At 41.5% G+C, this 12,785-nt stretch overlaps 1 protein-coding gene across 1 annotated transcript in view; it reads right to left on the minus strand.

Annotated features, from left to right (window-relative positions):
* Positions 1–1,806: 1,806 nt before the first annotated feature.
* The window catches only part of ctnnb1 (catenin beta 1), a 29,594-nt gene continuing 18,615 nt past the window's right edge, over positions 1,807–12,785 (minus strand). The window contains exons 10-17 of the mRNA XM_022254161.2: positions 12,174–12,380; positions 11,209–11,340; positions 10,627–10,749; positions 9,927–10,082; positions 8,854–9,004; positions 8,314–8,435; positions 7,034–7,169; positions 1,807–6,003 (exon numbers count right to left, since the gene is read on the minus strand). Coding sequence (XP_022109853.1) covers positions 5,822–6,003; positions 7,034–7,169; positions 8,314–8,435; positions 8,854–9,004; positions 9,927–10,082; positions 10,627–10,749; positions 11,209–11,340; positions 12,174–12,380 — 1,209 coding nt within the window. The 3' untranslated portion in view covers positions 1,807–5,821. The remainder of the gene's footprint in view (positions 6,004–7,033; positions 7,170–8,313; positions 8,436–8,853; positions 9,005–9,926; positions 10,083–10,626; positions 10,750–11,208; positions 11,341–12,173; positions 12,381–12,785) is intronic.

Genomic DNA, 12,785 nt, shown 5'->3' on the forward strand with positions numbered 1-12,785 from the left:
ACGGCATGCACACGTACGCCTGTGTGTACCTTCAAAAATGTGAAAATTCATCAAGTGGAGCCCCCCTTTCCATGAAAGTAGTCTTTCCAACACAAATTGTGTCATGGAGAGATATTTTTATATAATTTTCCGTCTGTCTTTTGATGGTCGGCACTACCTGCATGACCAAGATTGATCGACAGTCTGTGTTCACTCTCCCACCGTGGCGTAGACACCTGCGACAAGACGGTCGCCAAAGAAGCATATCATGAGGGAATATTGTGATTGGATAGCCGCCTTGCAAAATGTACGTCATGAAAGTGTACAATCTCTTTGGCGGGTGCGCTAGATTTTTTAGTAGCAATATGAATAATTCAATGTTGGGCAATTAGTTGAGCTCTTGAAAAGCGAGAATCAAGCAAACTTATTTGGGTTGTATTTTTATCAGAATTGGGAGGGGATTTTTTGTTTTGGCGTTTGTGTAATCAGTGTAAAAAATCATTGATTTTAAAACCATGCACTACGCTTGTCAGGACAACAGAAAACTGGTTTACAATGTCTGTATATTGCAGCAGGAAATTTTGTTGAAACAAGCGAGTACAAGCAGTACAACTTTAAATTAAATTCATTAACACAGAAAATATAAACAGAGACTTGAGATTAATGTCTGTGAATGAACCTGCAGAAATTTGGTAATGGCGATGGTTTTCTTTTTCGACTTGCGACTGTAGAGCTGCAACATACAATGCTTTTTTTAGCTGGAATATGTACATCGACTGGTTGCCGCATTTCAGTGCCTTCTTTGGCAAAGGTTTGGCCCGGCGGGAACCAGTGTGGTGCCTTGTGCACCTCTTTTTACCGCAGCGATTCGTAAAAGCTCATTACAAATGGGTCGGCAACAATGGTTTTCCAGGCAAAGAAGTCACAAAAACCTTTCGTTGTAACAGGAATTTTGTACAATATGATTTTGTTTTAACAGATTTTCTCCCCATAGAAATGTGCACATTTTCGCCAGGACCACAGATGTGTGTTTGCTGTACCGGAATTTCATTATAGCCGTTTTCATAATAGAGTTCACGGAACTACCCAGGTGGGAGACTGCCACAAGTATCGTCACACTACCTCACGGAACCCCCACGATCCCAGGTCATCCCATTGACCCTTTGTAGAATACTCAGTATTAGAATAGTGTAGTCATTGTGAAGCCTGTAAAAATGCACACACAGAAAGAGGAAGAAAATGCCACAAAATCAACAAATACACACAATCATGAAAAACAAGGAATGAACGTTTACTACGATACGTTACGGTTGATCAAATTAACACAGGAACGTGTAGCGATACGGAAAACTCGAGAATTCGAAGACGCCAAAATCGACACGTCCGTTTGGAATCACGCTAGGAAAAGATAGAACATGGCGGCCGCTCCGCTATACATCATAGGACCAGAGGGCGCACTACGGTTGATCAAGTTTTTTGTGAACGGAATCATACACAAAGGAAAATAGCATATTTAGTGACTGTTTGGGGTAAGTTGAAAAACAAAAGACCAAGTTAATAAGACTGGATCTCCTCTTGCCACAAAGTGGTTACGGCAGGGCTGAACAATCTGCTTCCTAGAGAAAAAAAAATGTGCAGCTTTTAAAATCAAGTTTAAATGCCATAAATATTAAAAGCAAGGGAAACTCCATGTTGATTTTAAATATGTTGAATACAGCTCTTCCTAAGATTTTGTTTTCCTTTGGGCAATTAAACATCTCAAAATCAAATTAAGATCGCTGCTGCCAAGACGAGGAAAAATGCAAACGGTTTTGGGACTGCCAGGTGTACAGGGCATGCTGTTGCATTTTTATTTCTACATACTGTAAATACGGGGCTTCAAAATCTCAAACACCAAAATACGCATCTAAAGGTAACTTGCAGCTTTTTTAAAAAAAAGAAAACACTAAATGGGATGACATGTACACACCGTGATGAATGTTTTTCAATAACTTAAAAAGACGTTAAACTTACGAAATGACTGGTGGGAAATGTCACTTTTTTGTCCCAAACCTGCAATATCGAAACTGTTTTACGACTTCCAAAGAATCATCTTAGGCTGCATGGCTATGCACTAAGATTGAGAGTACTGGGAGGTTTAAAGGAAGGAAAATTGTTGATCCACTATTCAACAGCAAACGGTTTGCAGATTTGGGACGGTTGGGTTTAAAAACAAATGCACCACAATTACAGACATGGTCAGAACTGCAGAAAAGCTGAAAGTTAAGGAAAAAGAAAAAAAAATCGTAAGTACCCACGCAAAAATCTGTTTTTTAATGACAGCTGCATAAGTATCAACTTGCAGGTCATATAGAAGGATTGTTGGGAGAAAAATCACTTAAAGCCTGTCTGAACACTGTTAGAAATGCACTTTTTAAAAACTTTCTAGTACCACTGCAGCAGAAAAGGAAGACCCAAAAAACCTGAACTGACATTTATGAACAGGACACTTTTGCTGTCACAATTTCACTGTGAGCCATTCAGACATGTATCACTTTAAGCTACCCCCCTTTCAAACACAATGTGTACATCATGAGCATCAGAATTTCTGCAGGGTAAGTAAATGGAAAACCCCAAAAGTGCATCATCATCCTCTATACAAAAGGTGCCTTCTACAGCTCTAGCCCCAAAGAGCTGAGAAGTCCAATTACCAGCATCGCTCAATACCAGTCCCGACCATGTCTGACGATGTTATGGCTGTGACTCGTTCCAAAAGGGAGTAAAATGCAAGCTACATGTACAAGTATTCGGAAAGGTGTCGCTCCTGCGACGACCAAAATCACACAGGTAAAATTCACCTCATGTAATGAGTGGCTGAGACAGAAAATTTGAATATTAAAAATGAATCACTTAAAAAATGTTTTACAAGTTAAAACGGAATACTTCAGCTTTGATAACAATGCATACAAGCACTGACTAAAAAGAACTAAAACAATCAGATGCTTCGTCAACATCGTTAATGCGCAATATTAAAAAAAAATGCTGTCATGATATACACTTGCTGTTCTTTACACTGGAGTTAAATCCTTTCATATAGTCAACTCATCTACAGCAAAAGGAAAAACTGCATATCTATATTCATTAAAAGTAAAAAAAAAAGCTACAAATCAGACAGCAAAATACAACAACTTCAACGACACACTACAGAGATGGAAGTTATGACACACCAATGAAAAAAAAAAAAATTAAAAACCGAGATTACGGTGGGAAAGAGCCAGCCGTAGCATTGTGCTAGATACTTTTGACTTGTTTTTTTTTCCCCTCTTCTTCTGCATTCAAAGCCTAACAATAAAAGTGAGCACAATGTGTGACTCATTTCACTCTGCTGGGGATGGCCAAGACAAGAAATACACCAATGCTGATCAGTGAATTTCTAGCGGAACAACTATTACTTTGACAACATTTGGTTCAAGTTGACATCGCTATCCAAAACAGCACTTTGCAGATGAACGGTAACATGTACATGGAGACAGCTCTTTCAAACTGCTAGGAAATGCAAAAGGAGATCCAACTTTTAGCTATAAAAAAAAGTATCGTACCGAGCAGCAAGTTTGTACAGCTTTTTACAAAAAAGTTTGTATAAACTGAAAATAAAGCAATCCGGTATAACCCTTTCCTCTCTTTTAAGTACTGTATGAATGAATTAGCTGTGAGTAAAGGGCGATAAAACATGTCGAGTAAAAAAAATGGTGCTTGTAGGAAATTTTAGTCCTGAAAAGCCGTCCTTTTTAAAAAACCTCCCCTACTGTATGAGAGAGTTGGAGTTGCATGCAATGTTTAACAGTCCAATGTTACATACACAGTGAAATTTAGACTAAACACCACAGGACACGTGGACCCACCATCACCAAGACTTGACAGTAACACATCCAGTGCTTGGCATAGCTTTTGCGTCCTGCAACACATTCAAGTGCTGTAAGAGCAAGGCCAGACCAACAGGTGTTTAGACAATTTCCTGTGGCCGTCTTCTTCGTAACACTTGGAGCCGCTGTGATTCAACGCGTTGCACTCACAGTGGCTTCAGAAAACAAATACAATAATCATTCAGTTCTATCTTTACAATTTGGAAGCTAGCCTCTGATCAGAGAGTACTTGTACACTATTCTTAAAAAAAACACACAAACATAACATTTAGATCATCAAAGAGGTACTTGCACCTGTTAACCCCTACATTAGTTGAGATTAGTACACAAGATCTGAAGATTAAAAAAGAAATGACATTTAATTAAAAAGCATTAATCCCTTTAAACTAACACCTCAAAGAATTTGGTTAATGATTTCATTGGCGTGTTTGGGGTTTTAAAAATGGGGAAGAAATATGCGACATATTTACAAGCTGAAAACCTTTGCTCCGCAACTAAGTTTTTCACAGCTGTATTCCAAACACTAATTCTATATTCATTTCACAACTGCTCCACAACAGCAACAAGGGTGCCCAACACGCTGTATGTGGTTACAAAACAGCATCTTCAAAGTTGACTTTTTTTCCCAGTTTTCTGCCATATTTTAAACTTCACCAAATTTATAATGGCCTTCTTGTCCTCCACTGTGTTCCTCCAGCAGACTTATTCCATTTTTTTCAATAGTACTGCGTGCCTGTACAGAATCTCCTTAAAGTGCCTAACCTGTCCAGAAACTGACCTGACTTGTTTGACACCACAACTAGTACTTTACTTGAAGCCGAAAGTCTTTTTAATATGTATTTCCGCCAGGTATTTCACTGCAGGAGCGTCTTCTGCTTTTTCCAACAATCCAAACCGCCACTCTGACAATCCCACCGTGAGGAAATCTCCCTGGGTGTGTTAATTTGTCTAATCCCCTACTGTACAGATATTCTGTGGCGGAGTCATGTTTCTTTGTATCTCTGCTGCACTCTGTGCTCCAGGAACTGTCTGAAAGAAGTAGTACTTGGTTCGTGCATATAAAAATTACGTAACTGAACTCTTTGTGCACTCTGCTTTGGCATTATGTTCTCTGCACGAAATCTTTTCTTTAGTATGCTGCATTCACAACAAAACTTTTTGAGGCAGCACTAGTGCAGTTGTTTCCAGCACAATGTGATGCAAAAAGGTTTTTTAGTATAGTACAACTCAAAGCCTTTGTAGACCTAACTATCCTTGCAGCAATTGGCTGATTTCCAACATGTGACTATCACACTTGGCCCTGATTGGTTCACTAACAAAAGATGATTACTGTTCTGTTGCCTGCCAATCTTGAGAACTCTTTGGGTCTTTTCAATGTTTTCCAAAGGCCCAAAAGTAAAGATGAAAGAGGCAATTTCAAAAATGCGCAGATTTCTTCATGAGGATTATTCATGCACAAGAAAATATTATACCATTTAAATACCAACTATTGGAAGCAATATACAGTTTTTAAGTAGCACTGAAAATGCACATTTTGGGGGAAGAAACAAGACCACAAGAAAGCACGACTTCATTGGAATTTAACTCACAATGTACTGTAAACAATGGTTTTCAATTACAATGATTCTAGTACTGAAATCCTACATGAAGGTTCCCCTGGGTAAAACAATGAAGACAAAGTCTGCCAGCTGATCAGTAGTCATTTTCAAGTCTAAGCATTGAACCATCTGGCACCCCTTTGCTCCCCTCCTCCCAAAATAAAGGGCCAAACTGTGCGATTACAGTGGTGGAAACAAATGCACAGTTATGAGCTGTCAATTCCGGCATTTTCAGTCACTTCATTCTTAACAGCGAGATTAAATTGTTCAACAGAGCTGTGATACAGATGTAGGCTCTGGTGACCCCCCCCCAACTTTTTCAATGGAACACCCTCATCTGGCTCACAGGTCTGTGTCAAAGAAGGCCAGTCCACTGCTGTCTGTAGGGGGGAGTGTGTCCAGATTTAGGTCCCCCGAGGGTGGACCCAGGTTGGCCAATGTGGGGTCCATGCCGTAGTCCGTGTGGGACCCCAGATCCAACTCTTGCATCATGGGCTCCAGCGACATTGGCTCGTTGTAGTTACCTGATGAAGGGCAAATTAAAAAAAAAAAAGATTTTAGTTCAGTGATTGACGCAATCAAAATTTGAATGAGTGCCAGGATCAGAGAGTGAACATTCACGAGAAAAAAGCTGAAAATAGCAAATATCAAAGTGAACTAAAGTGAACTCTGTTCTTTTGGCATTTATTCATGCAATTTGTGCTTAAATGTTTTTTCATGTGTTCTTAAAAAGCTTTCCGTTTTGGATATCGAAAAAACGAAGAGGTCCTTAACCACTTGCTGCCGGGATTCCGGTTTTTGGCACGTATTCTTTTTACGCATAGCAAGGGTCTCCAAAATCGGACAAAGGGAACTGGGCTTTGTAACAAAAGACCATACTTGTAACAAAAGACCAGACTGTTGGGAATTGCCAACATTTTTTCACTCTCAATAGTGGAGATAATCCAGCCTTGTTTTGAAACAGTATACCACAGTTTGGGGCATTTAGAGCAAGCAGATTACCATCGGGGACAAAAGCGCTCCAACACTGCAGAGATGAGCCACACAGCACTGCTGCATGCTAATCTGGCCCCTATTGAAAAGAGGTCAGCAGTGCACTGAGCCAGGTCCGTGAACAAGACAGTTATACAACACCGCACAATCTGGGCTCTATTTACAAGGCAGCAGGCCTGGCTGAAATACTCCAGCGTCAACAGATGTTGTCTGTCAGATTAGAGTAGAAACCAGACAGTCCTTTGTGTGGGTCTAAGTGTCCAGTAAACGAAGATATGAATTTTTAAAGAATTTTGAAAACAGAAAAAAATGGAAATTATCCCGTCCGAGCATCATCAACATTCATAAATGCCCCCGGCGCGATGTGGTTGATGATGTCTTTGCAATCAGCTGGACACCTGACCAATTATGACAGGGACAATACATTAACTGTTAACATGGACTCACCCACTGAAATATAAACCAACTGTTTGAATCTAACGTTACAGCAACAGAGCAGGAATTGGGGGAGGGGTGGAGGGAAAGGGGAGGGGCCACCTGACAAAGCGGTAAGGGCCTGACCTTGCATGTGCATGGCTCCACCTTGCTGCTGTTGCTGCGGGGGCTGCTGGTGTCTGTAGTCGCTGTGCAGGCTGCTGGCGCTGGTGTGATGGGAGAAGTCTTGCTGCATTACGGACGGATCGGGCATGTCCATGGGCTGCAAGAGAAAAAAAAGCTCGCTGTTATTGGATACAAGAAATGACACGGTTTCCCCTACACCACAGACTTAATTATCTTGTCTCACTTAACCCTCCTTTGGTTTTACAGCACAAATATGCATGAGTGCCCACAGTCACTCTTGTGCATGTATTTTCTACATGGAACACAAACATGCATAGGTTCACACTGTGTACACGGTTGCTAGCACAAAATGACCCAAGGTCTTTTGTGCAGTCCTCTTCACTGCATTTGGATTACCGCACAATTATGCCAATGAAACAGTGAAGCACAGTTGTTGGGCAGCACAAAAGTGCAATCTGGTATTCCTGTGAGGGACAGTTGGTGCAGTGCACAACACAACACAGCTGTGCTTCTTTGAGGTGTTTACCAAGTGACCCAAAGAGCGACTTCCACATAGGAGGGTTAACACCCGTAACACAAGCAACATTCAGGCCTCAGAACTTCCAAGTACAGGGAATATGCACATCATGTAGCCACAAAAGTCAATGAAACCAGACTGTGGCAAATGACACTCTAATTCTTAGAAGCAGCGCTCATCAAAGTTTTCACTGAAATGCAAAAATAAATTGACTACAGAAGAATATGAACCAACAGCCAACAGAACACTGTACAGGGGCAAATGTAAAATCCTGAGCAGAATTAAAACACATGTTGGTATCCCTACTAGGTCCATCAGAAAGCGAACTGCAGACACCATTACAGAATTGACTTGATATGCACGAGGTACTACATTCCATGTCAATTCAAAAAGCACTAACTCATTGGTGCTTCTAAAGAACAACTACCATCTTCACGTGGACAGCAGCCATGAAACTGGGGGAATCAGGGGAAAAAAACCCAAAGTGCACGACACTTTCAAGGTATTTTCAATTTGCTGTGGTATAAAGAGGAAATAAAGAAAGACAGAACTAGCTACGTCAGCAAAGTTTCATCCATATTACACAAGAATGCACCGTTGACGTTCAACCTAGCCTGTCTTCATGAATAATCTGCCAGAACAGGGACTGAATTCATACCTCTGCCGATTGACATCAGATTTTTGAAAGGACATATAGTCCACTTCTGTAAAGTATGTCTCAAGGCCGCCATAATCTGTTCTCTTTAACTTGTTTTTCACCCACCTCGCCCCAAGGTGCAGTTTCTCCCCTGAAGAGGGAGTTGGACAACTCCACCGATATACGCTTCTTGTAATCCTGCGGTTTGTCTTCAGACATACGGTACAGCACGGCTGCAGCATACGTGGCTGCAAGGAGATAAAAATGGGTCCAGATCAGTTTAAACATGTTAAAAGAGGCTACCGCCTGCTGACAGAGGGGGTCCAAGTTGTTGCCGTCAAAGTTTGAAAAACTGTTATTTGACAACGGCAGCAGTCAAGGATACCTTGGATTAAAACTGGCAGGCAAAAAAAAGATCGCCTTCCATGACAAAGATATTCCCAGAGTAGTTTTCTGAAATAGCTTGTAGGCAATAATCACAAATTCTCCAGAAAAATTATTCCAAATTCAACTAATCCAACAGCATAATTTGTGAAAAGAGACCATGTCATATTAACATTACTGGTTCCAAATAAGGTGATCATATAAAGGTAAACTGAATCTAGCCTGATCAAATAAAGCAGGAGATTGATCACTTCAAAGAGAGAAAGTGGAGTTTGTTCTCACCAACTCCCTCATTTCGGGAGTGAAGCAGCTCTGTCAGCGGAGCGGTGGCCCCTTCCTGTTCAATAATCTCCGCCCCCTCCTTGTCCTGGGCCAGCTCGCACAGCACGCCGGCAGTCACGCGCTGGATGTTCTCCACGTTGGAGTACAGGAGCTGGGGACGACAAAGAGGCCAAGAGCGAGCATTTAGGACTATCAACCCTTGGAGAATGTTGGCTAGAAACAGTGCAGAGAGTCAGATCATGTTGCTGAAAGGTGACAGGGTGGTGGCTCCATGTGACCGGTCCATTATACTGATTTCGTTTGAGCGTTTGAGATAATGGCTACATGTTTAGAATCCCACAAACAACAGTGGATTGTCAAGTGGGACCTGTATGTTTGCCCAAACCCAGTGTTTCGTAAGTCTCATACTGTCTCAGTGAACAGCCTGGAACAAGGCCAAATCTGTAACCACTTTGCTTTGAACTAGTGCACTATGCCTGCAGTATTCAAGCATTCTTTATTGATGATGATAAAACATTTATTTCAATGCTGTCATTCTTTACAATGTAACCAAATATATCTGGCCATTAAAGTAAGCAACATTACATAAAATAGGATTACATATTTGATAAATTAGAAGACAACATTTAGATTTAAGGTTAAGCAGGAGCACTTTTGTAACCCCAACCTATAGACAAACAACCATCACCACACAATCTAACACGGGACAGACAAATGACAAACAAGATAAAACAAAGAAGCTTATCTCTGTGTTCTGAGGAATTCATAAGCAAAGGGGTTCTAGCATTCAAATAATTTGATAACAGAGAACAACCAAGTCACAAGTTACACGTTTCCTATAAGATCGAGCACTTACAATGTAAAATGTCACTAAAGACCAAAATTGAACCCAAGAAGTCAAACAAATGACACATGAAAACAGCATCTGACACAAAAGATGTAGCACAATAAAATCAATACAACTTTAATATTGAGAAACTTTCTCCGTTAGCTACCATCAGTCAAGACGACCAATGAAATGAGCAGTATGCAAAGGCACAGTCCTATAGACTCGCTACATGAAAGACAGATACCTGGACAAAGAGGGGCACGGTGCTGAGGTTTCGGATCAGCATCCTGTTATGCATGTCTCTGGCCAGTATGTGCAGGGCGCCGACGGTCCCTTCAATGATCTCTTCCATGCGCACGCCGTCGGTAAAACTCTGTCCATTGGCCCCGCCAGACTGTCTCTGAAAGTTCCCAATTCGGTATTAGAATTGATCAGAGGCGCAATCTACTAGAGGGCTATCTGTTTCATATTCAGTACTCAGCTAGTGTCTGCAGGATGCTAATTTCTTTTATGAGTGACACATGAGCACAGAAATTCAAACTGCTTCCATTACAAAAGTGGGTGTTTCTTAAAGACGGAACATATTTCTGGTCCCTCCATACAGAGGAGCAACATGAAGGGAAGAAAACATTGTCAAAGAGCATTCTCGACCACACTTAAAGAAATCTTCTCCGGCACTAGTTACTGGGATACAATTTAAGCTTTGGAGACAGGCCCAATGCAGCAAAATGTGACAGTAAGAAGTGAAGCAGAGCTCTGTCTTGTACCCACCTACACCATGCCCATGGAAACATCTGCGTATTGCATGCTGAAAATATGCCAAATTTCCAGTCTCCATTACAAACCCAATAGCTGTACAAACACTTACAAAATAATGCCTCATCAGGGACCACGACACCAGTTACATTGTTAAATTTATGGGCATAATTGTGTGTCTGTCTTACCCTCTGTGAGTCCTGGTTAGCTCTCATGAGAAGTTGGACGAGCCGTGGGATGACGCCGTGTTCACGAAGTGGTGCATGGTTAGCTGGGCACAGGGCCAAGTTACGCACCAGTCCGACAGTGGCCTGTGTGTGACAAAGAATAGCACTGTCAATATGTGAAAACATGATCGCACGAAACAGGGATTCAGACTGAGTAAAAATCAAAATAAAGGTTGCTCAGTTCTTGCATTTACATTAAATAAAACCTTTACACCCTGATAACAAAATCTGAATAAGGTGTCCAAATTCCAACTAACATTTCAAACAACTTTTTTGCTCAAAAATCTAGGAATGTCACCATTTTTGCCCATAAGCAAATAACATTGTTATTAAAATTGGAAAATACAGAATTTGATGAAGTTGTCCCGATTTTTCCTTCCGGCATCAATAACCGTTCTAACATTTCACAATGACCAAATTGACTAAAGTCTCAAGTACACCACTCAACAAAGCCAGGCATTCCCGGATATCAAGTGAGCAGATTCGAAGTTACAATTGTACGTTCTGAGCAAAGACGAATGATCCAAAATTCCAGTCACTCACTTTGATGAGAGGCCAGTGTGATGGGGCCTGCAGGAGCTTAGCGGCAGCAGGAATGCCATAGTGGAGGCGGACCGAATTCTGGGCCATCTCAGCTTCTGGATGACGGCTGGTCAGGTGACGCAGGGCACACACCTTCAAGGAATGAACACAGTCAAATGGAGACGGTCACTCTCTTTTTTACTCAGGGTTGGATTTTTTCAGATTATGAACACAGCAACAGCAAATGTATTTCATTGATTGGACGCTGAAGAAAAAAATCACAGCAGAGAGTAGTAACAATAATACACATAAACATTTCAACAGTATGTACGGCACTTTAGCCATTCCCACTGGTCGAGAGCCTGGCACGTGGCACGTCTTAGAAGGCTGATTAAGCACTGGCTGACTGCGCTGCCTCACCCAATATGCACTGCGGGCACCAATCTTCATATAAGAAGACTGTCAACGACTACTTGTGAAAGGAACATACCATAATGTGGCCAGAGGGCTGTTTGAAAAATATGAAGCTGCACAAAATGGTTGGAAATTCATGATTTTTAAACTTTGTTTGAACTTTGTTACTCAAAAGATATCTATGAATGGGAAAAGTTTATAAATGCTTGGCCGGTGTTGGAGAATGAATGTACATGAGCTCCTTTAGCTCAGGCATTATCAACGCCCACTCTCCTGCTCCAGTTTTAAACAAATGTTGATGACCAGCCAAGCACATATTTATTTGATATTTCCATCACAGGCTTTTAACAACTAACAAGACATGAGGTACCTATCAAATGGCTCCACTTTGTTTGCACTTGGGGAGGTTGTAAAAACAAGCTTGAATGATTAATCTTTTAAAAAAGCCCCTCACTTTTGGGTCTAAAACCCTGATGTCTAGACAAAATTCTGAGGCACTGCGGCACAGACAATAACACAAAGCATCCTGTTACTCCAAACGATCTCTGAGTTTTTTGACCTGCCAATCTTACCCCTGGTTCAGTGATCTCCTCCCTGTCCCCGGCCTGGATGACCACACGCACCAGGGCCTCGATGCCGCCAACCTGGCACACCGTGATCTTGTTCCGGGCGTTGTTGCAGGTCAGGTTGGACAGGATGCCGCAGGCGCAGGTCACCACGCTGATGTCCGTGGAGGCCAGCAGCTGCACCAACATCTGCAGGAGGCCTTCCATATCGTCCTGCGGGGAACGTGACCATGTTTCAGCCCTTTTGTCATTGTTTGGACAGCCAGAAATATCCATTCACTTCCTCTGCTATGACTTCTACCCAGGCTAGTCATCAATATTCAAGGTAGGGCCTACTTTATCGAGGACAGAATGAACAATTCAACAAGGAATACCTTCAGGTTTTATCCAGAGGTATTCCATACAACACTTTTAAACCTTGTAAAACCTTAGGGTGAACCTCAATTCTTCACTTGTTTAACCACTTCATGCCAGGCATTTTTCAATGTTCATGATAATGGGCCAGCACAATTATCATTTTTTCCATTTTCAAAATTCTTAAAAAATTCATCATTTCATTTAACGGACGTTCATAGCCGCACGAAGTAATCTTTAGGCACTACTCTAAGTTGACAGGTG

The sequence above is a fragment of the Acanthaster planci genome, linkage group LG03 (genome assembly GCF_054643075.1).
Source record: "Acanthaster planci isolate LZ-2023a linkage group LG03, COTS_SCS, whole genome shotgun sequence".
NCBI lineage: Eukaryota > Metazoa > Echinodermata > Asteroidea > Valvatida > Acanthasteridae > Acanthaster > Acanthaster planci.